The sequence below is a fragment of the Saccoglossus kowalevskii genome, chromosome 18 (assembly GCF_978046115.1).
Source record: "Saccoglossus kowalevskii chromosome 18, keSacKowa6.1, whole genome shotgun sequence".
Lineage (NCBI taxonomy): Eukaryota > Metazoa > Hemichordata > Enteropneusta > Harrimaniidae > Saccoglossus > Saccoglossus kowalevskii.
Window position 1 is genome coordinate 10,755,541 of NC_140658.1, and position 24,386 is coordinate 10,779,926.

General features: G+C 38.8%; 1 protein-coding gene across 2 annotated transcripts in view; it reads left to right on the forward strand.

Annotated features, from left to right (window-relative positions):
• The window catches only part of LOC100377169 (sulfotransferase 1A1-like), a 31,361-nt gene extending 7,347 nt beyond the window's left edge, over positions 1–24,014 (forward strand). Inside the window, exons 2-8 of one of the 2 annotated variants that reach the window (XM_085492782.1) lie at positions 1,659–1,808; positions 4,772–5,012; positions 12,512–12,744; positions 13,205–13,328; positions 20,434–20,531; positions 21,221–21,374; positions 21,822–24,014. In XM_085492782.1, the coding sequence (XP_085348908.1) occupies positions 1,758–1,808; positions 4,772–5,012; positions 12,512–12,744; positions 13,205–13,328; positions 20,434–20,531; positions 21,221–21,374; positions 21,822–21,946 (1,026 nt within the window). In that variant the 5' untranslated portion in view covers positions 1,659–1,757 and the 3' untranslated portion in view covers positions 21,947–24,014. The remainder of the gene's footprint in view (positions 1–1,658; positions 1,809–4,771; positions 5,013–12,511; positions 12,745–13,204; positions 13,329–20,433; positions 20,532–21,220; positions 21,375–21,821) is intronic. The other variant, XM_006815003.3, reaches the window with a different exon arrangement.
• The last annotated feature ends 372 nt before the right edge of the window (positions 24,015–24,386 follow it).

The window sequence follows — 24,386 nt, forward strand, 5'->3', positions numbered from 1 at the left end:
CTTCTCGACTGCACGGCCACTTGATATTTAAAGCGGGGGATTCGTCACTTGCGCATGTGTCAGATGGCCATAGCGTGTCAATGTTACAAACAAGCGTCTATCCATGAGCCTTTGCGTTTTTAGCGTGTGTTATCGTCGCTTGGGAATCAATTCCCGCGCGTGCGCAGGTGACGACCCTTCCGCTTTATTTTTTTGACTAGAATCATATTCCACATAGTCACCTACCTACTCCATATACAACATATGACTCCTATCGGTAATAATATACATACGTGATGTCACGGCTCTGTATATATGGTTTAGTTAAAATATTGAATATTCATAGAATTTCTGCATCAATCGCCCGCCATCGACTGAGTGCGCCAAATTAGTGATTCCTGGAGGACGCCACCAACGGCAGTAATCGGTATAGGCTTGGAGATTGGAGATCAGAGTCAACAAGTCGTCTAAACGAGCACCACTCCTTGTATCATAGCGATCAATACATGTCCCGCAAAATCACAGTTTGATACTGATAATAAGTTTGATGAACACGTTATACTCAACCTCATTTATGAGTTCGTACTTTTGAAATTACCCACCTACTTTGATTAAATCTTGGAAGGAAAGGAAGGGACGGACACCATACTATTGTTGTCACTCGTCATGTTATCAACTGATGTGTACTTTTTGTTTTAGTTATCCACTGATATCCTATAATTGCATCACGTAGCAGGACTCTTTCCCACAGTATCAATTGATTTCACTTTGATTTTAAATACACTCTGCTAGAATTTCGTTTTTGTTTTGAAATAACAAAAATGTTTTAATATGCGGCATTAGGGGGCGCTATGTATTCTGAGATTAACCAAGATGATGTCTAGACAAGTTTTGGTCTGAAATAACAGAAGTTCGTTCACCAAAACTCTTTTTATAGACATTTTCCGGCATTTAATATTCCAGTTTATTTCTTATTTATTAGTGTGTTAGCGTATACAGCTTTAGCTTGAGGGACGGGGGTCTGATTAAATTGCAAAATACATTTGATTATTTTTGAAGAAAACCAAAAATTTCGTATTGCAAAAAAGATTATCATTTTTTCCCCTTAAATTGTTCAGTCTTTCGCTATCATAATATAGTGAAAGAAAACTTTCGTAACATACTATACATACAATTACAAAAAAACAAAAAACAAAAAAAAAAAATAACAAATTTGTTGCTCTGGGTGAGTGAATCATTTCAAATAACGATATTTCATATTTCCTTTGCTTTTCCGATTATCCAAGATCGAATACAGCACATAACCAATATTTGTTTTTTGTTGGAATATGAAAAGTTCAAAATTCGTACCAGCGTTTTAAAAGACATGAGTCCATTTCAGAGAGTGTTCTTTAAGACATGCTTCCGTTTCAAGGACTGTCCGTTAAAACATGTGTCTATTTTAAAAGTGCCCATTAAGACACGTGCCAATGTTATAGTGAGTGGCCGTTAAAACATATGTCCATATTAGGGAGTGTTCCTTAACATACGTGTCCAATTTGAGAGAGGGAAGTGTCAAATAAGGGGGTGTCCTTCAAACAAAAAAAGACAATACAATGAGCATAACATTTAACCGAACAAATTTGAGAAAATAAAACAATTAAACGCTTGTATTTAGATGATTGTTTTTATTTTTCCAGACAGCAGTAGTGTAAATTTATATACCGAAATACAATTTGTTGGGGAGCGTGGTTTCTTTCTAAAAGCCGTCGATTGTGACAACTACTTCTCGTCAATACATGGCAGCCAAAATAAGCAGAGATTTCATCCATTTGACCGTTGAACTATATGTGAGTGGCATTTTGGTATCACTTCCAAATAATAATCAGATATATATTGTAACTTTCCTCAACTTACTATGGTCTGTGTGTCTGCGTTTATCATAACCTCACTTTTACCAGCATATTATTAGTTCTCAGTTGATACGCTGCAAATCACTTCACAGTATAAAACTAACGATGCGAAATATCGATAGAAAAACGCAGCTTGTGAACGGGGATTACTATATATGGTACTGAAATGATACATACCGTTGACCAATATAACAACTTTAGATATAAACATGTATAACCAAGTCACACGAGGATCCATAGATCACCTGGCTGGCATTACGATAGAAGATTTTGCGATATACTGTTCTGTGGTTCCAAGAACGGCGATATCTCAATGAAATAATCAGTTTCCACGCATATTACCCAAACAGTGATACAGTTTCAAGTTATATAGTTGGGTTCTATGCGATATGACCCACATAATGATTGAAATACGTTATTTCTCGCAATCTAATTCTATCCACATGAACGGTGGTTATATCGCTCACAGCGGTAAGAATGTGATGCATTACGGTGATACTATACCTAAAATCAGCTAGATATTCCCCGGTATTTAGAGCTATACATTATGTAAGAAATTCATCTCAAAGTGATACCCAAGTAGCGCAATATAACATACACGGCAGGTGAAAACACATTGTATGACTAGATCTGGTTATATGTTATGAAAAAAATGATTGTTATAGTCTTTGCATTAATTTGAGTAGTTACTTAGGACTACGATTAACAAATATCGACCACGATGAGATTGCAACCGATGCTGCTATATATATTGTTTAGTCCAGTACAGATGACGAAACTGGCTGTGTTTTCCAGTATGCATGCACCTATTACAACCGTGACTCCGTTTATTTCGAAAGCTAGACTACATTGATCGATTCCAATATTCCACCTCAATCATCACATGTAGACAGATTACAACTTGAAGAGATATTTATTAACTGCTATTGTTTACTTCTTTTTCATCGGATTATTGTAGTTCACTCACTTTGTACCTCTTCCACTAAATCTGCTACCCTCCCCCATTTTCTTTATATGGCGCTTTGAATACCTACCTTGACTTAATACTGTAACAATAAACCATGTTCACCTTGAACACCGGGTGTAAGGTAATTTCCCATGGTGCCCATTTTTCATATCTGATTATTAATGGACGCTTCAACCAGAATTATATCACTATTAATCTTACAATATTTCTTTATAAATACATATTTATAATGAACCGTATGGAATTTGAATAGTTGAAATATACAAAAACAAAACATTTTTTTTTTCGTAATTGGGAGTAAAATTTTACAATCTATACATATAGTTACAATGTTAGTTTTACATGTATTGATATTTTGAACAATTATATAAAGTAGTGATGATATTGGTATGCACAAATTGCGGGAAATATGCCTTAAACATTTATCCATTTTCGGTGCTTCCGACGTTCAGAGATCGATTCATCTCCCTGTTTGTTCGAACGTCTAAAGCGGGCATTGTGTCATTTTAAAAATAATTCCACTTCTTTGATGAAATATGTCAGTACAGTCTGGCAAAAAACCTGCCACCTCTACGCCCGATGTATTTTGTTTTTTTTTGTATTTTTTATAATTCTAAGCAATAATTCTAAAATATAAAATACAGTAATTCTATCAATATCATTTTTAGGATTTTATAAGTATATGGAAGCTCATTTTAACAACTTACATTGAAATAGCTTTTGAGTTCCAGTGCAACTTTGAATATTTTTAAGCAGTTAACTTTCATAGTGTTTAGGCCGATATTATGCTAATCTGCATATACACTATTCAACTGTGGCTTTAAATAATCCGTGTATTAGAAAGTATTAGACCCATCCAGAAAACGAACGAATAAACACACAATATTGAATCGTGAATAACGATTCATGCAGCCTGAGTTTCATTCTATTAAGGTTTTGACACACCATAAATTAAGGGCTGTCTCGGCAATCTGGGAGTGCAATATAGTAACACGTTTAAACGTGAAACCTTTATATAACGTCCCGAGAACCATAACCATAACTCATATACTAATTCCTAACCGGAAGCAAAACCCATTGATTGAACCGTAAATTCCTGAATCCTCTTGTCTGTCTGCAATTATATTAAATTGCACCTTCTACTACGAATCCACATCATCTAAGATTTTTTTTACAAGTTTATTATTAAAATCAAATTATGTATAGTAATTTATAAATATATATTCTAGGTATTATGAAGGTCAGCGATAGTTTTGAATATCGGCGATTACGTAATGGAATGTCCATGTCAATTTTTAAAACGCTTAATAAGTTTATATGATATATATTGAAAATGGTAATTGGTCATCGTAGTCTCTCGTCCAAGCAGTGCAATGCACGGTTTGATAATCGAACAACTAATTTAGAACGCAGTTAATATTAATTAAATCAACAGATGAAAACATTGAACCGCCCTCTAGCGACGAAACGCATCTATGATATCAACGAGTGAAATTTAGCTCCTCAAGACCCTACTCAAGACGATTTTCATTGGTTGTGTAGTCGTGCGTTTTTTTATCAACTCTCTCAACTGAATGACAACATCATACCCATTTTTTTTTTCTATCGACGCCACAGCAAGGCGTGATCACTAGGCGGTAACAAGGAGTTAATACATATTATGGGATAAGTATAAATTAGAAAAATGTGTTTTAGAATTATCAAGAAATCTACCTCCATGTCATAATAAAAATTGTCAAAGTGTTGTTTATTGATGAACGTTTCACAGTCTTCGAATATCGGCGCGTTCGACGGAACTTCGTGTAAACAAACAATGTATTTAAGATATATTGTTACACACATTGTATACGTCGCTGTTGGTTCCACGTCGAACACGACGCCTTGTGAGTTTTTAGTACCACGTGGTATTCAATGTCAATGTCATTTGTTACAGAGACGCCGTCTCACATCTGCCAAGGAAGAAGATAAAAAGAAAGAAAAGGAAGATGTCAAGTCTAAGTCTAAAAAACGCGAAATCGCCGGAAAAGAATCGCCAATTAAGGATCGAAAAACTGGTTGTCATGAGTACGAGGGGGTATGTTTACCAGTGACTGTTACCACGGCATCGCTTGACATGATAAAAATGTTGGAGATACGCGATGATGACGTATGGGTCTTAAATTACCCAAGATCTGGTAAGTGTAATTTACACATATACTTAAAATCAGAGGCTCATTGGCGCACTACGAAATTGACCTGCCTTATACTGCTGGCTAATTAATATATTTTTTTTCGATAGAATTTTTATTTTAGATTTTATTCTGTCGGAGAAAGTTACTCCGAGTTATATGAAATTCAAGGACAAGCGACTCCACACCCGTTTCATGTAGTACCAGCTGTGATACTAATAGTTTATATATCAGCCTTTTATATTAGCCAGCCGGATTCTAAAAGTAAATCCTCTTGTTAATTACGTGTGTTTAATTAGTCTTGTTACCATGGTATTTATAGAGCCAATCACGACATAGTATTTTCATAGACATGGCCAATCACTGATCGTAAGTTTGTCCTTCAAGCTTTCCCGCCTTTTTTCACTCTGTTTTTGTGGGCTATGTTTCCTATGACGTTCGATTTAAGGGTATATAAGAATGAAACACACGCTTCTCGATATGTATTTCTTTAGTTTGTAACTCGTTACTATGTTCCAGCATTCGCTGTTGAATAAACCATTAGTTTATTAGTTTCTTAGACAAATTGCTGTCTCCGTGTCTGACATTTGTATACCCCCGCTCAAGGAGTCCGGTTTTTAACTGCATTCCCCCACATTTCTGGTTGCCGAGACCAGGATATCACCGAGAAAATGCCAGACACACAAGCTGAAGAAAGCATCACCAGGCTGAAGTTGACTCGCCGTGGTCAACGAGCGCACATGACGAAACTTTTCACCCGAGCTGAGGAAGTCATCGACAAATACTCCGAAGAAGCTGACAAAACAACAGCATACAACTTACTCGTGGCACTCAACAAGCAGCTCTCTGATAAGTATCACGCACACAACGCAACTGAAGAGAAGATACTCAACCTCACCGACGAGGCAAACTACGACACAGTGAGTGAAGCGTCATGCGATTACCAGTCCGAGATCTACGAAAGAAATCATCGGATCACTACTTTCATAGAAAACCATCGTCCCAACACCGGTAGCAACAATGGAGCATCCGGTATCGATCATACACCCCGTGGGAGATCTAAGAATACGATTGCTTTGCCGAAGTTACAACTACAAACATTTGATGGTAACACGCTAGAATGGGTGAGTTTCTTTGACTTGTTTAAATCGTCCATTCACGAAGACACCAGTCTCGACAATATTCAAAAGTTCACATATCTACGAAGTTTGTTAACTGGCAAGGCAAGTCATACTATATCGGGTTTAGCCCTCACCGAGGCCAACTATAAACATGCCGTGGACTTACTGGTCGCTAGATATGGACAAAAACATTTATTGATCGACGCCCATATGACCGCATTGTGGCAGTTGCGACAACCGTGCAACGATATCATTAGTTTGAGACATTTCTACGATTCTATTGAGAGTAATGTTCGAGGCCTTCAATCATTGGGTAAGAATGAATCCACATATGGGGAACTACTCGTACCGATGATAAGGGATAAGTTGCCTGCAAACATCCGTCAACAAATAGCTCGGGATCGTGGGGATGTTGCGTGGAATTTACCCGATTTGCGTAAAGCTCTACTACGAGAGATAAACGTTCTTCAAGCCGGATGTTCACTGGAAGAACTATCTATAGTGAATGCGCCGAATCCACCAGAGATCACAGCCGCTTTTCACACTCACGTCTCAACGGGCCAAACATCGAAATCACAACAAGAGCCACGACATACACGAAAAGTTTGCCCATTCTGCAAAGGTGCACATCACGCCGCTGAATGTCGAGTCATCAACGATACGCGTCAACGCTTGGACATTATTCGCAAAAACAGACAATGTTTTAACTGTTTTGGAAAACACAGGGTAGCTGACTGCAAATCTCGATACACTTGTCGAATTTGCAAAAGAAAACACCACACGAGTCTTCATTTTGAAGAATCCGCGTCAACTTCGAGTCCCGCTCCGAGTCAAACAAAGAAATCACAAACCGCAGATGCCACCACGGAAGTTATTACTGTGAATTTTACCAAAGTGTCGCCACTTCCGGATAAGAACTATTTCAATAATGACCGTTGTCAAGACCAATATCCGGACACTTTAGCAACTAAACCTAAGAATGCGGGGCCGGTTTTATTGAAAACTGCCATAGTTCCTATTTCTGTGAGGAACGACCAACCCATTAATGCTGTCGTAATGTTCGACGAGGGAGCCAATGCTACGTTCATTTCTGCGAAATTCGCTCGTGAACTTTCTGTCACAGTTACTAAGAAGGAAATTATTAACCTTGCGACATTTGGTGACAATGCTACTGAACAAAGAGAAGTAGAATACACGGACATTATCGCCCACGAATTGGATGGTAATATGTCTACTATCAATGCCATGATTGCTCCTGTCATCACAACCAGAGTCGCGGATCAAATATCTGCGAAAGTACGCAATGCTGAACACTTGCAGGGTTTAAAGTTAGCCCACCCGATGACAACCACACGTCGTATGGATATCGACTTACTCATTGGAGCCGACCAATACTGGAATTACGTAGGGGATCACACCGTGCGTGGTCAACTTGGACCTATAGCCGTCTCATCGAAATTCGGATATTTGCTCTCTGGACCAATCGGACAATATAGAAACAACCCCGATTTCAAAGTCAACATGATGCACGCCGAGGCGACACCAACCGAAACGGAACCTCCGATCCATAACCTATGGGATTTAGAAGCCATTGGAATCACTAATCCAGAAATCGACGAAACGCAGTTGACATTCGAGTCTTACTGTAAAACACATTTAAAAGTCGAAAATGGAAAATATACCGCAAAGTTACCGTGGAAGGAAGACCACGAACCTTTACCCACTAACTTGAATATTACTGTTAAGCGGACACGTGCTATGATCCGCCGACTCGCGCCGGATGTTATTAAGAAATACGATGACATTTTAACAGACCAAAGACGTCGTGATTTCATCGAAGAGGTCGATGAAGATGACCCGCTAATCGGACATTATATACCTCACCATGGTGTGAAGAAAGATTCCGTGACAACACCGATACGAGTTGTTTACGACTGTTCATGTAAACAAGGTGCAGACTACCCCAGTTTGAATGAATGTCTTCAAGCTGGACCATCGCTCATTAACGACTTGCCGGCCATTTTATTGAGGTTTCGTGGCAACCGGATTGCTTTAACAAGTGACATTGAAAAGGCCTTCTTAAACGTGAGGCTCGATATAGACGACAGGAAATTTACTAAGTTTTTATGGTTAACCGACGTTAATGACCCGAATTCCGATTTCAAAGTATATCGCTTCAAGACTGTACTATTTGGAGCCGTTTGCTCGCCTTTTATTCTTAATTCGGTAATTAAGACACATCTCGAGAACAATAACAATATACCTACCGCGCTGAACATGAGTAATAATATTTATGTTGATGATGTTATTGATGGCACTGACACAGAAGAAAGCGCAGTCACGTACTTCAAGGAAGCCAATAAGTTAATGGATTCCGGCGGTTTTAAATTACGTGCATGGTCCTCAAACAGTCAACAAGTTATGGATCTCGCCGAAAAGGATAACATACATGAGCCATCTAAGAATGTATCTATTCTAGGAATACGGTGGAAAATCGACGGAGATGTGCTGACATACAATAAGGCGGTTAAACCAATATTAACAGAACTCGTCACAAAACGAGATGTGGTGAGCTACGCATCGTCACTATATGATCCAATAGGATATTTATCACCTGTGCTCATCAAAGCTAGGCTTTTTATACAGCTTTTATGGAAATTAGGTTTCTCCTGGGATGAGCCACTTACCACCGAACTTACCACACAATGGATCAAAATAGCAGAGAATATGAGAGAAACACGGAACATTACTGTGAAACGTCAATATTTCACAGAAAATGATCCACAATCTAAAGTTGATGTTCACGCCTTTGCCGACGCGAGCTCTGTGGGATATGGAGCGATTGTTTACATAACAAACCAGCGTGAAACTGCCTTTGTGACGGCGAAGACCCGCGTCGCCCCCATGACTGAAATCACACTTCCAAGATTGGAATTAATGGCCGCTTTAATTGCATCCAGACTTACTAAGTTTGTCATCACAGCACTGTCAGGCAAATTCAACATTAACAATTGTTACTTGTGGTCTGACAGCCAAATTGTACTTCATTGGTTAAACAGTGATAAGAAGTTACCTATATTCGTACGAAATCGTGTTAAGGAGATCAACGAATTCTCACATATCTACAAATATGTGCCGACATTGGATAACCCTGCTGACTTACTAACACGGGGAATTACATGTGCTGAATTGATCAACTCCAATATATGGTGGAATGGGCCATTATGGTTGAACACTCCTAATGAGTGGCCCACTTGTGAAATGTTCGATATCACAATATTACATGCAGTGCTCGAGAGAGAAAACCGTGACTTACTGAGTGATTCTGCGTTCACTGAAACCGAAACTAACATTTCCCGCCAACGAGAAATAGTTATGGATAATGACTATAATAAGAAAATCGAATCTCAAGAAATCGGTTTACACACAGTTATTGACATTTCCAGGTACAACTCAATCGACAAATTACTACGTGTAACCGCATACGTAATGCGATTCATTTCCCGCGTAAAGAAGGCTGACACAATTAACACTGGATTAATAACTGCCGATGAGTTAAAACGAGCCGAACACGTGTGGATTTTAAACGTTCAACAACAGGAATTCAGAGATACAATTCATGAATTGAAAACAAAACACACCAAACTAGGACCTATTGTACAACAACTCGGTCTATTTATAGACGAAGAAGACGTCCTTCGATGCGGAAGTCGGATCCATAACGCACCCATTGAATTTGTAACGAAATTTCCGACATTACTACCTTCTAATCACGAACTGACTAAGTTAATCGTTTTGAAGGCGCATTCATTGATTTTGCACGGAGGAGTCCAATCCACTGTGACTCAAATTCGCCAACAATACTGGATTCCGCGAATTCGACAAATTGTACGCAGTATTCTTCGTGGTTGTGTAACATGCCGACGAGTTGAAGGGAAAGCATACGCCAATCCTGTACAAGCTCCACTGCCAAGCTATCGTGTGAATAAATTGCCTGCTTTCACAATCACCGGCGTGGACTTTACTGGTTTTTTACTGACCAAGGCTCCTGATGGGACACGTGGCAAAGCTTACGTCTGCCTCTTCACTTGTGCGGTGACACGCGCCATACACCTCGAGCTGGTGCCCGATTTGTCGACCCGTACATTTCTACATGCTTTTCGCCGATTCGCCGCGAGACGGTCTCTACCAAGCCGGATGCTTTCAGACAACGCATCGACCTACCTGTCCGCTGCCGAGGAGATTCGTGCTCTCGTCGATACACCGGAAATACGCGAATACTTGGCCACACATCGAGTACAGTGGACATTTATACCCAAGAGAGCTCCCTGGTTTGGCGGATTTTGGGAGAGACTCATCGGACTGACCAAAAACGCAATTAAAAAGACGTTAGGTCGCTCTCTAATTAGTTTTGACGAACTTTCCACAGTTGTAACGGAAATTGAAACCGTACTAAATGACCGCCCATTAACGTATGTATCGTCAAACTTGGATGACAATGTTGGTCTGACACCGAACCATTTACTACACGGACGACAAGTCACAGCACTACCGTATATAAACGTGTCTGATGAAGAAATCTACGACCCGTCCTACACTCAACACGAGGAAATTAACGACCGTTACAAACACTTGTCTCGCCTCCATGTACAGTTCTGGACACGCTGGTCAACAGAATATTTGACGGCACTCCGTGAAAGACACACGACGTCTGGAAGTAAACACAACACTATACGAGTTGGCGAGGTTGTAATAATTCACAGTGACACTGAAAAGAGACTCAATTGGCAACTTGGCACAGTTACCAAACTTATATACGAGAACGATAAACTTGTTCGTTCAGCAGAAATTGCTACAGCCAGGGGTCCAACGAATCGTCCCATTCATAAGCTATATCCTTTGGAGGTTATATCCAAAGAATTTGAAGAAAACACAACGCAATCAACAGATGATCAGATGGTGGAAGTCTAACAAACTACCCCTCCGACGATAGATGTCCCTCCCCACAATGAGGAAATTATTAAACGTCCAGCGAGGGATGCAGCGGTAGCCGCCAGACTAAGTATCTCAAATTTGATATAACATTTGAACTATATATTTTACATTTCATATTGTTCGAATGCAGAACAAAATATATATAGGAACTGAGTAATGCTACCCCATTGACTTTTAACAATTATTATTGACTTTAACTACTATTATTTCGGTTTCAAGATAGAAACCCATGATTATTTTGAATACTTACTCTGTGGTCTATTGACACGAATTTTTTTTTTTTTTTTTGATTTTGAAATGAATTTCAGTTTTTCAGTAAACACCTTTTGTGGCGCGGAGAATGTCGGAGAAAGTTACTCCGAGTTATATGAAATTCAAGGACAAGCGACTCCACACCCGTTTCATGTAGTACCAGCTGTGATACTAATAGTTTATATATCAGCCTTTTATATTAGCCAGCCGGATTCTAAAAGTAAATCCTCTTGTTAATTACGTGTGTTTAATTAGTCTTGTTACCATGGTATTTATAGAGCCAATCACGACATAGTATTTTCATAGACATGGCCAATCACTGATCGTAAGTTTGTCCTTCAAGCTTTCCCGCCTTTTTTCACTCTGTTTTTGTGGGCTATGTTTCCTATGACGTTCGATTTAAGGGTATATAAGAATGAAACACACGCTTCTCGATATGTATTTCTTTAGTTTGTAACTCGTTACTATGTTCCAGCATTCGCTGTTGAATAAACCATTAGTTTATTAGTTTCTTAGACAAATTGCTGTCTCCGTGTCTGACATTTGTATACCCCCGCTCAAGGAGTCCGGTTTTTAACTGCATTCCCCCACATATTCTTATCACCTGCATGGTGATATAATTTAATTGATATAACCTTTAATTCGTTCCTTACAATAGTTATCACGATATTATCGAATATTACAGAATTATTATATTTAAGGAGATTCGGGTCTAATTAAATATTATTTGTTGCTCTCTTCATTTTCCATAATTATTTTGTGAGAATATCATACACTATTATACATCTGTCACCGTAACGCCATAAGTTACAGCGTGCCGTAATTTTGTAGTATTTTACGGGGGTATTTTCATCCTACCATATAAGGAAATGCGAATTCCAAATATGGAATGATTACGTTTGTAAGCGTCCTCTAATAATAAAAACAAACATGGCTGCCACCAGGGTTTGACCGGGCTCCACACAAAGAAGTTTGCTGATTCTGTTCTAAACTTTTTGGATTGAGGTATCCTCGTAATAATATTATTTTGAGAAGCAAGTTACAAATTGTAAAAAAAAACACTTTGGAGGCTATATTTCATACCGTTAGGAGGTCAATGTACTGAATATGTTACATTATAATAATATTTTAAAACAGGCGGTTTGTGGATCCAAGAGATTGTTTCCTGCGTCATAAACGGAGCTGACCTTGACTCCGTCACCAACATCCCAATTGCTGACAGGTTAATAAGACTGGAAAATATGGAGAACAATAAAAATAACGCGCCTCAAATGTTTGAGAAAATTAACAACATGGAGTCTCCCAGGATGATTCGCACCAGTCTGCCTTACCATATGCTGCCGTTCCAGATCCATTCCAAGAAACCAAAGGTAATTGAATTGTTCGGAAATGTACGTAATACTTCACCAGTAATACACATTTCCACTAATTTAGATTCTGTTTGTATTCGCTGGTTCTAGGACTTGCTTTCAAAGCCTTTGAGTTACATATATTTCTGTCAAACTTGGGAATTTTGTATGCGTATTTTTTATGCGTATTTTTTGTTCTGTTAATTTCGTATTAGTTGGTCCCACGTTTGTGTTGTACTACGCCTTTCGCGTTCGATATGGACTCATTATGACGTATGCAACGAGTGTAAAATACATTGTTTGTCTACATGAAATACGAACACGTGCTTGACATTGACATTGGTGTTTTATAAGACAGAATATATAACTGGCGACATCATTTTACTCTTTCTCGGTTTTACAGAATTCGTTGTATTTTCTTACAATCCATACACTGAGATGTACCGTTTAAAAGTTTTTGTATCATTTATATAACTTCCAGATCATCTACATGGCACGAAACCCCAAAGACGTCGTTGCGTCTTATTATCATTTTTACAACAGTGATCCTGTACTGCCAACGACTACCTGGGAAAAATTCATTGAAGAATTCATTAAAGGAAATGGTAAGAGATAATGCAAAAAATGAACATGTATATCCCTGCACTTAAACTGAACCACTTCTGGTCATTTTGCTCTGTTTGTGGGAGATAGACGACAATAACACAAATGAGATGGAATGAAAGGCCAAGTATTCTTGACATTTATTGAAAAAATTAGAGGCTTGTAAACCTTAACAAATCCCTCGCCAGTTTCCTCAAACTGAAAGATTACAACAGAAAAACCTCCAAGGAGGTCACAGGTCAAAGGTCAACTGGCGAGGAAAACTTTCAAAACAATAAATCAGTGAAAATTAAGCACAAATTAATCTCCCACAAAGGTGTGGGCCCCAGAAACGCCCACACCCACCTGTGCCATAATTACAATGGAGGTGCACAGGGTGGTGGAGGGCGACAAAAATTGTAGAAGAAACAAACTGCAAGCCGGCAATTCGACGGTGTAGTTCAAAAGAGGTGGATCAATGTTGCTGCCCCCCTCTAAGGCACAATTAAACAAGAATGCGTCAGCCATAGAGGGCGCTCTCCAACTGGTATTAAACTACAATTGCATGTATATAAATCTGATTATCTGTCTATAATCTATGCTTTATATCCCTGCACTTAAACTGAACCACTTCTGGTCATTTTGCTCTGTTTGTGGGAGATAGACGACAATAACACAAATGAGATGGAATGAAAGGCCAAGTATTCTTGACATTTATTGAAAAAATTAGAGGCTTGTAAACCTTAACAAATCCCTCGCCAGTTTCCTCAAACTGAAAGATTACAACAGAAAAAACCTCCAAGGAGGTCAAAGATCAACTGGCGAGGAAAACTTTCAAAACAATAAATCAGTGAAAATTAAGCACAAATTAATCTCCCACAAAGATGTGGGCCCCAGAAACGCCACAAGCCACACTAGTGTGTGGCCGCCCCACCCAAAATGACCAGAAGCAGAGGTAAAGTACATTACTTAAGTGAACACTAACTAAATTGCTTGAATCTGAATACAGCGGCCCCTGCCTGACCTATATCGAATAGAAGGAAAAACAGAACAATATAAGGCACCCATATATAGCAACCCCTGCCTGACCTATATTCAAGTGCAAAACATGTTTTGTCTATTCCTGTAAACATGTTACCATACTGCTGGATGCCTAATATATCCCTTGAATGCATCTGACTTCCATCTACCTAAAACACGGATCTGAGCATCAGATAACCCATCTGAAACAGCTTGTGAGGCTGCTTCTATACGAAAACTATGTCCCTTGAACCTATCAACATTAAAGCACAAAACTCAAGAGAACGCCTAAGCTGACCTGTGAAATCACGTGACCCCGTCCAATACCCAATGCTCCAGGCAGGCAAAAAAGTGGGCCCGCATCTACTTCCCGTAACTGGCAAAAATCCCATATTGCCTGCACAGGGCAAAGGTCAGTCACCTCCCTCCTACACAATGAAATAACAAATACTGTGCCTGGTTTGCAATGCTTAAATTTGGATAAGGTTAATGTCATTGATTGAGGTTTACCCATAGTTCCAATAAACTGCAACTGATTGAAGAGAATGGCCCCACCCACATCATGCCTATTTTTAATTGTAATTTCCCCAATCCTGTGGAACCCATAGAATGCTGTTAAAAACATTGCTCTAAATAAACACCCTTGATAAGCAGATGAAATAACGTGTGGAATAGCCTTAACTAGACAATGCAAAATATCACGAGTGATAGGAAGACGGTCATCCAGTTGAAGTTTTAACTTTCGATATGACTGCACCAATTTGTGTACCATAAAAGACTTGGTTGGGTCTGAAAAACCTGCAATTTTATGAACGTAGCTAATGGCTGACAAGTAAGTTGAAACAGTGGATGGTGCCAGGTGCTGCCTAGAAAGGTAGCCAATAAACAAAGCAATGGTTGTTTCCGGAAGTGGTAATGATGGACAATGTACCCCCAACTGGCTATACAAAAATTGGGCAAAAACCCGCCATGCACGCTGATATGTTGTCCTAGAGGAGCTGCAAATATCCTGCTGTAAAAACCTGCCTACTTCCATTTCCAATTGACTGGTAGCAAATGTGAAGGAATTGAGGTTGGATTGGTATCCATGCCATAAGCCATCGATCTGAACTGATCCACCTGCAAACGAGAAATGTTATGCCTTCCCGGAATATGTTTTGCTCTAAAAAGAATGTTAAACTGAAGGCCAATGAGCACAATCCAACGAACTAAAACCATCAGGTTCTTATCCTTTGCCGACTGCTTATTCAAGACTGACACCAGGGCCTCATTGTCAGTGAAGAACAACACCTGCTTGTTACTGAGATAATGCCCCCACACTTCAAGAGCCAGCATGATTGGAAATAACTCCAAGACTGCAATATTAAGAACTTTCCAGTCAGCTGGCCACTCCCCAAAAAACCAATGAGAACTAAAAATGCCACCGTACTCCAGTGACCCTGCTGCATCTGTGAACAAACAAAAAGATTCGGACGAATGCCAGATAGCATCCATAAAAATTGTCTTCCCATTATAACTATCCAAAAACTGCTTCCACACAAGAAGGTCTGCTTTAACCTCTTTTGTCAACCGGATATAAAAATTTGGTTTCTTTATCCCTTTTGTCAAATCAATTAACCTACGCAAAAATTCCCGGCCTGGAACCACCACGATGCATGCAAAATTTAAGGTCCCCACCAAAGACTGAATTTCCTTGAGCATCACCTTTTTCCTTACTAAGAAAGTATCAATCAAGCTGCGGCAATGCAACAGTTTATCCTGTGGCAGTCGACACTCGCCTTGTCAATACCTGCAAACACCATGGAAGTGTTGGGTCCCATAGTCTTTTCCTGTGCAATTGGAACTCCAAGCTCAGCACACAAATCCAAAAAAGCCTGCAAATCCGAAAAACAGCGCTCCCTAGTTTGTGCCAGAAATAAGAAATCACCAAAATGTGAATAGTTGCCTCAACATCCACAACTTTAAGCAAAATTCACTCTAAAGTTGAACTAAAATGTTCAAAAATGCGTCATGAAGTTGAGCACCCCATTGGAAGACATCTATCGAAAAAGAAGTGATCATCCCACCTGAAACCCAACAAACAATGGTCATGTGGAGCTACTGGAATAATTCTAAATGCTGATTTGATGTCAGTTTTAGCCAAGAAACAGCCTGGTCCCAGATCCCTAATAATCTTAACTGCATCATCAATATTGGCATACTGAACAGTTACTAACTCGGCTGGAATACCGTTGTTTATTGATGAGCCTGATGGACAAGATAAGTGGTGGATTAAACGAAACTTGTTAGGTTGTTTCTTAGGCACTAGTCCTAAAGGAGAAATACGCAAATTGTTAAATGGTGGAGCTTGAAATGGACCAGCAACCCTGCCTGCCTGCACCTCAGTTTGAAGCATATCCCAAACAATGTCTGGATTATTTAATGCAGATTTCAAATTAGGGGATGACCCTCCTACTCTCGGTCCTACATATTTTAAAGAAAACCCTTTTGAAAAACCATCCAACAAATACAACGCCTTCCCCACATCAAAACCCGTCAGTAATCTACTCAGAATGGGCACTTTTACTGGGGTTACCACTAAAGGCAGCAGTTGGGGGTTTGGAGCCAACAGGACCCCGGGGAGTATAGTGGGGGCTCTCTCTTTTTCTGGTGTTAGCTTGCTGTGGCAATCCCCCATTGATTTGACTAGTGGAACTGTGGGAACCACATTTGAAAATTGGATGAGTTGCCCCACACTTGAAGCACTTGTGGTCGAAACGGCACCCAGGGCAGAACTTTCCCCCATGAAAACGCCAACAGAACCCTTTCGGAAAGGACTGAAATGAATTAGCAAACTTTGATTTGTTAGAAGTCGAAACGCTTTGACCAGCGTTGACATTTTTCCCCAAATGCAATGCTTGTAACCATAATTCCCAGTGTGTCTGGTCCCAGGGTAGTGGAGTTGACTGCTTCAGAAAGCGAAATTGCTCATCATAAAACATCCAGCCAGCCTTTTTGGATGCCACGTCACGCACCACCTCTCCTCAGGCTTCTTTAGAGTATACACTGCTACAAAGATGTTAAATGCAGAAATCCACTGCTAAATTGACGTAATTTTCTTAGTACTAGCAGCGGGCTCAAGACAAAGCTGAGGCCTACCCACACCATCAGATAATGCAACGGTGTACCTACCATCCCGCAGGGAGGGATTAATAAGCAGAGTAGCGAAATCAATATAATCACCTGCCCAGATTTTAGATTTAACCTTATCTGACACCCTTGCTACCAAATGTACAGACTGGCTAGTGAACAGTGTGGTTGGCTGCACATTTCTCTCTGAACCATCAATTATAGGTTGCTGTGTAACCTGAATTACAGACAAATCACTAATCTTACCCAGTGGCTGTCTAGCAGCCTGAACCCCCTGTCCATTACCCGTAATGTCATTGACAACTGGTTGGACGACTTGAGATGCAGTAGCTGCTGCTGGGCTTGCAACATTGCAAAGACCAGCATCCTTCAAACCTTGAACGACTGCACGTGAGATAGAGGCTGCTAACCCTTCTGGATCCAAGTGTTGCGCTGCAGCATTATTACGTGTTGTGACTGCAGCAGCTCGCTGTTCACTTTGTTGATCGGTAGTGGGGACTTGCAGCACCGCAGAAGGGTTACTTGATGTTTCCACTGGATTAGAACGTGTGGTTGTCGCTGCCTTACGCTTTGCTGTAGCTGCCCTGGTGACTGGTGCTGTACGCTTTGGTGGCATACTGTTGACAAAATAAATTATTGACAGAGAATAAACTGTACTAAATATTAGTTTCTATCGCATGATAATAACAATGGTAATAGCAACAACAGAAGTGAAAGGATACCGATAAAAATTACATGCACGTAATTATGAATAAACAGAATTAATTTTGTACAGACAATTAAATAATAATAAATGTTTAACAAAACAAAATGCATGCTAACTAAAGATAATGACCTTCCAGTTTCAAACAGAAGGTACATACAACCAATAAAATTGGTAAAACCACTCTGCCATAACAAGGTATGTCATTGGGAGAGGGTACAACAACAGCACTAATGCAAATGGCCACCAAAACGGTTACCGAGTATGAATATTGCACTAATCATGCTGTACTCAATCAAAGTAAAACCACCACTGGGTCAAGTAAATAAAATAAATATGCATGTACAGAAGTACTACATCTAATCCGTAAACAACAAACAAATTGCATATACAGTATATATATTTGGATAATCACAAAATACAATCAAATTAATTGTAAGGATTTAAGTATTGCTCCACGTAAGCTTCTATAATATCTGACCTCACCGATGCCGTTAAAGTGAATGCCATCGGGGCAGAAAATTGTTGCAGTGTTGCTAAAAACACGCCTATGCTTCCAGAAGTGTCCATAAGCCCCGGGGGGCTACTTCCACATTAAATGGGTAAGGATGTGAAGCCCACCTCTCGTAAACCATACTCACTTCTAAACCATTTTTTTCTATTTATATACCCACTTCTAAACAAAAGTGTTTTTAGCGAAAAAAATACCCAGCTCACAACTTTCGCAACCAGTGAGCGCATCCGGCCGATGCAATTTATTCGGCCTTTTCGGGTATTTGGCCTTGAATATAAGGACCTGTGAAAAATGAAATAAATGCTACACACTTCTAAACCAAACCATTGACAAATGACCACCCACTTCTAAACAAAATAACGTGAAATGACACCCCAGTCGGGCGGCACATACCCGTATTGCACTTCTATGCAAGTAGCCCCCCACCCCGGCCATAAGCCAGGACGCCTAACTCCACCTCTAAAATATTGTTTAACTGTGCCACACGTTCGTTAAAGTTACTTCGAGCTGCTGTGACTTGAGGGAAAACCTGACACACGATAACGACCTTGACGTTCATGCGACCATGCAAATGACGCACCAAGTTAATTAAACGTGACCCTACATTGGATGCAGAAAGTGATGCTAAATCATTTGTACCCAACTGTAAAATAACCACGTCTGGGTTGAAATCCTGAACGACGTGTAAAATCGAAACGCCGTATCTTTTCCACCGTACGCCCTCCGACACCATGTAGTTTTATTTCTGCCGAATTACTCAAATTGAACGAAAGCGGCAAAGCGCGTGCGTTGCGTCCACTTGACATGGACGTACTCAATATCGCGCCACAAAAGAATGACCCAAAATTAAAACTTTAGACTTCATGATGACTTAAACAAATGTGTAAAAGAATGCCTGAAAACTCAACGGCGGAACGATAACCCCAGGTAAACCAGAACTTAAAATTATCGAAAATACGACAAAAATTGTAGAAGAAACAAACTGCAAGCCGGCAAGTCGACGGTGTAGTTCAAAAGAGGTGGATCAATGTTGCTGCCCCCCCCTCTAAGGCACAATTAAACAAGAATGCGCCAGCAATAGAGGGCGCTCTCCAACTGGTATTAAAATACAATTGCATGTATATAAATCTGATTATCTGTCTATAATCTATGCTTTATTACAAGACTGAATACGTTGATACTGTTTTGCGCTTTCTTGACGTGCGAAGGACGCCACTAACGGTGACTGTACTGTTTTGAAATGAAAAATCTAAATGACGAAGGACTATACAACCAAACAGGATTTGACATCCGCACTAGTGCTTTGTCGCGATGTTTACTAACATTTAAAGGGTGGTGGTCGCCGCGCCGAGTATGTGCGTTCGTGTTGATAAGCATTGATTGTCTAATGAAAGCACAAGTACGAGTTTTTACTAATTACTGCCTACACTAAGTATGCGCAGTGCACTGTTAACACTTATTTTTGAATACGGATATATAAGTTCTACAGACCACTCCTTTATTATATGACATCCCGTATGACCAGCAGCTAATCAAAACTCGTGTTACAGACTGCTTTCTAGTAAAATGCGCTTTTAGTGGCTCACAAATCCCAAAAGAGGGGAGTTGCCTGAACACAATCTGCATTGGTAGGTGGTCAGATACAGTCAGAAGCAATGTACATGCGCGACTCCACAATGTGAAGCGACCGAAGCCACTAGCTATGTCGCATTTCAATGATACTTTCTCTGAATACTAACATACTTAATGAATTTATTTACAGTGGCGTTCGGTTCGTGGTTCCCTCATTTATCGCCTTGGTGGCAGGAGTATAGAACCAGTAATAATGTCCTGTTTTTAAAATATGAAGATTTAAAGAAGGTAATTTGAAGCTTTTTTCTTGATAATTAAATATTCCAATCAGAAACTATTTGCATAACATGCAGTCGAACAAACACACAGACTAATTACTTAATTACTATACAACATACATACATACGACGAATATTGGTACCGCGCCGAAACTTGTGTGTAAACGGTCGGGACCGAGTCGGCACGTGCAGAAAATAACTCGATCTCAGTCCCGATAGATGCTTGGGACCGAAACTCGGCACGTGTCTTTATTTGCTGCCCCGAAGCTTGGCACGAAACAAAATGACAACCTCGGTGATGACTTTAAGAAAACATATAGTGATTCATACTAGTATGACATGACGATGGAGGAAAATGAAGCTTTATAAAGTCGGATGCTGTAGTAGTGAAAGAAATTAAAAAAACTGTTTTCAGCGACGCATATTTATTTGCTGCTGCAACCGCTATTTCCTTGAAATGCTACATTGATGTGAAAAATTAATTGTTTTTCGAATCCTCTTTGCGTGTATGTGCACGATGACTCGTAATAAATACCATAACTACACGTGGATATAATTTCAGTATATCAATTATTATTATCATCGTCTGCGTATTGTTTTCCATGTTTGGGTTAAATGACAGATCGACGAATGAGGGCGTGATTGCGGCACGGCACGGTCAAGTGGATCCCGATGTGACACCTTTTTAATTATTTGCAGGATTTACGCAGCATAGTTATTCAGATCTCCCTATTCCTCGACAAACATTTCGAAGATGATCAGATTGAAGCCATTACCAACCACTGTGGCTTTGATAATATGAAGAACGCAGCTGGAGATGCTGATGCAATGATATCAACTTACCTTAGAAAAGGTATATATTATTGCTGCCTAAAATTAAGACAAAACATTATATTTTGATGAAAATTTACCATGTGGGTTGTTCAATGGTCAAATACTCTCGCTTACAGTGATTTTTGGGTCCTATATTATTGATTCCTGGTAAGATGAAAATGTCTCACATATGGTGAAAGATGGATATTTACTAAATCATTTTTTTCAAAAATGCTGATGACTTATATTAACTTCTGTGAAATAATGTCCGAACAAGAATTTTTCTGAATATATTTAAAAAAAAATACCAATTTTCCCGCCAAAGTCTTGCTGGGAGTAAGAGAGTTATAAATTGTACTTTGTTCTTTTCCACCGACGCGTTAACTGTTCCAGATACAATGGATCAGAATTGTTCTCATGGTATTAGATAAAACCCGATGTTAACTTATTAATTGATTAATTCTTTTTTTCCACGTCTTCTTTTAAGGTATTGTTGGTTCATGGGAAGAACAATTCACAATTGCTCAGAATAAAACATTCGATCTCGAGTGTGATAAGCATCTCTATGGAACTGGTCTTCGGTTCGACTATGAATCTTTTAAAGTGGAATAGAAAGTGTATATTAGCTCTGTTGAAATTGTAACGTGTATAACAGCGCAGAGTTGCAGTGTTTCAAAAGTCTAATATAATTTACATTTACACAAACTATGCACTGAGTGGTTAATTACAGTGACAATGTCACTACAACTGCGCATGCGTCCTATGACATGTAAAATCACATCATCAGTAAACAAAGAGAATATTTTGCTTCTTTACCGGACGTAAGTTTTTAAAATACAAATAGATACAATCAAATTAAGTCTTGCAGTCAATTACAGACGAACTCTCTTTTTAAGACATGGTAGAAAAGGTGTATAACTCATGATAATTTTAAACGTCAATTAGAAACATAACAATTGCAGTTGTAGCGACAATGTTTCTCCAAGAAGTAGACCACATTAACATATCACATTAATTTATAGGATACACTAATTAATTAGAGTTTAATTTTTATTCCAGTTTTTACATTATCATAAATTAAGGATTGTTTCAGTAATTAGGGCGTATGTTACAATAAGACGAGAATATCTTATCTTAAACATCTAATTTATAAGTTAGAATTGTTCTTTCTATCATATTCAATAAAAGTTATCAAATTATAATATTTCTTAAGCAGCATTTAGCGATATTTCACATTCATGCTTGACGATTGGACAACCACACGCAATTGTCATTTTGATATATTGCTGTCACCAATTCTACGTTATTTGTGGAGAAACGCTTCGGCGACAGATAACACAACTTTTTTTGTTTCATTCGAATAAAGATAGTTTCAGTGATGCTTCTTTTTTGAAGAGATATTCGTTCATTTATCATCTAGAGAATAATTTGTTTTGCAGCTTTAAATGCTGAACTAACACAGATTTCGTATCCTGTTCACCCTATTGCGATTAAAATAATTAGTTATTTTATAAGCCGTCATTACATCCACGGTTTCGGTGATTCATTTGTAACTACATTCTGTAATTGTTACTAATTTCACAGACGATTCAGGTCGTGGCCGTTTCACAATTCATGCAAGATCGTCACTAGACATAAATGAAACATTTTTCTGTACGCCGAGAAGTTGAGGTTGGGAGAATTTGCAATGTTGTCGCAAATATATGCGGTTTTATAACACACACCTATTTCAACTGACACCCGAAACTACCATAAATGTTCAAATTACTATAATTCAAGATATGTCGTGTAAAATCAGCAATAGCTTTATTGATATTTGCATATTTTGTGATGTCAAACATAGTGTTGCATACGACTTATTTACCACTTCCGTGTCACTGAGAATGTTCTAGAACCGTACTGTGTCTGGGTGGAATATTCTAGATTTTGTTTAGAAACTGGTTGAATAGGTAATAGAACACTGTAGGAGGCATTAGAAGGTAATGGAACATTCTAGAAATTGGTAGTAAGTTCAAGACTCATTATGTATGCTGATGTAATGGTCTATTTATAGACAGTGTGGGTATATATAGGGGAGTTGTTCAGCACTGAGTTCAGATCGGAAATCTCGTTGAATTGTATTGGAGTTTAAATATCTAGTTATTGGAGTAGTGGAGTTTTACCGCGTTATTGTACTTGATGTTTGCAGAGTATAATAATACCAGTACCAGTTGAAACCTCATCTGTTGGCTCCGTGTTCGTATTTTATCATCGCCGCCAGGGAAGTCTTTCTGTTACTGTTGCCATTTTGGTATTTGAACCATCACACCTGTACTATACCAATTACGGTAATATTACGTTGCTTGCATAGACCAATGTATATTATTGTTAATATTATTATTATTATTATTATTATTATATAATTTATATCAGGAGTATTATCATATTGTTCATGACTGGTTATTAAGAGTTATTGTTGACTTTAACTACCATATTTGACTTATAATTGAATGAACTGGTGGAAATAGTTAACTTTTATGTTCATTAGTTGCAATATAACCTTTGAACTTTAGCTCACGTGACGGTAACACCTAAACAGAATCATCAATAATTGTACAATTGTTTCTTCCAAAAATAATACACTTCGTATAATATTTAAAAAAAAATGTGTGTAATAAAACAGTACATATACTAATGATAATTTTTTTGTTCAGCTCATCGATATACGAGATGCGTTCAATAAGTAATGTCCCTGGCCCATTTCCCATAGCAGGGGATTAATGAAACTTGGCATATAGTCCAGTCATTCTAGCAAAAACAAGGGGCCAACCCGTCACAAATTGCATCACAAATAATTTCTTCACAGTGCTTTTCGGAAAGGTATCTAGATTGACATACTAAAAGTCTAGGAAAATCTAGGCTTCCGAAATATACCTAATTTGCATATATTCAAAATGGCCGTTTCGCAAATTTTTACAACAAAATGGAAATATAACTATTTGGACATATCTTTAATTCTAGATGGGATATTTAACAAAAATCATGATGCTATGGTACTGTTTTGAGTCAGGGA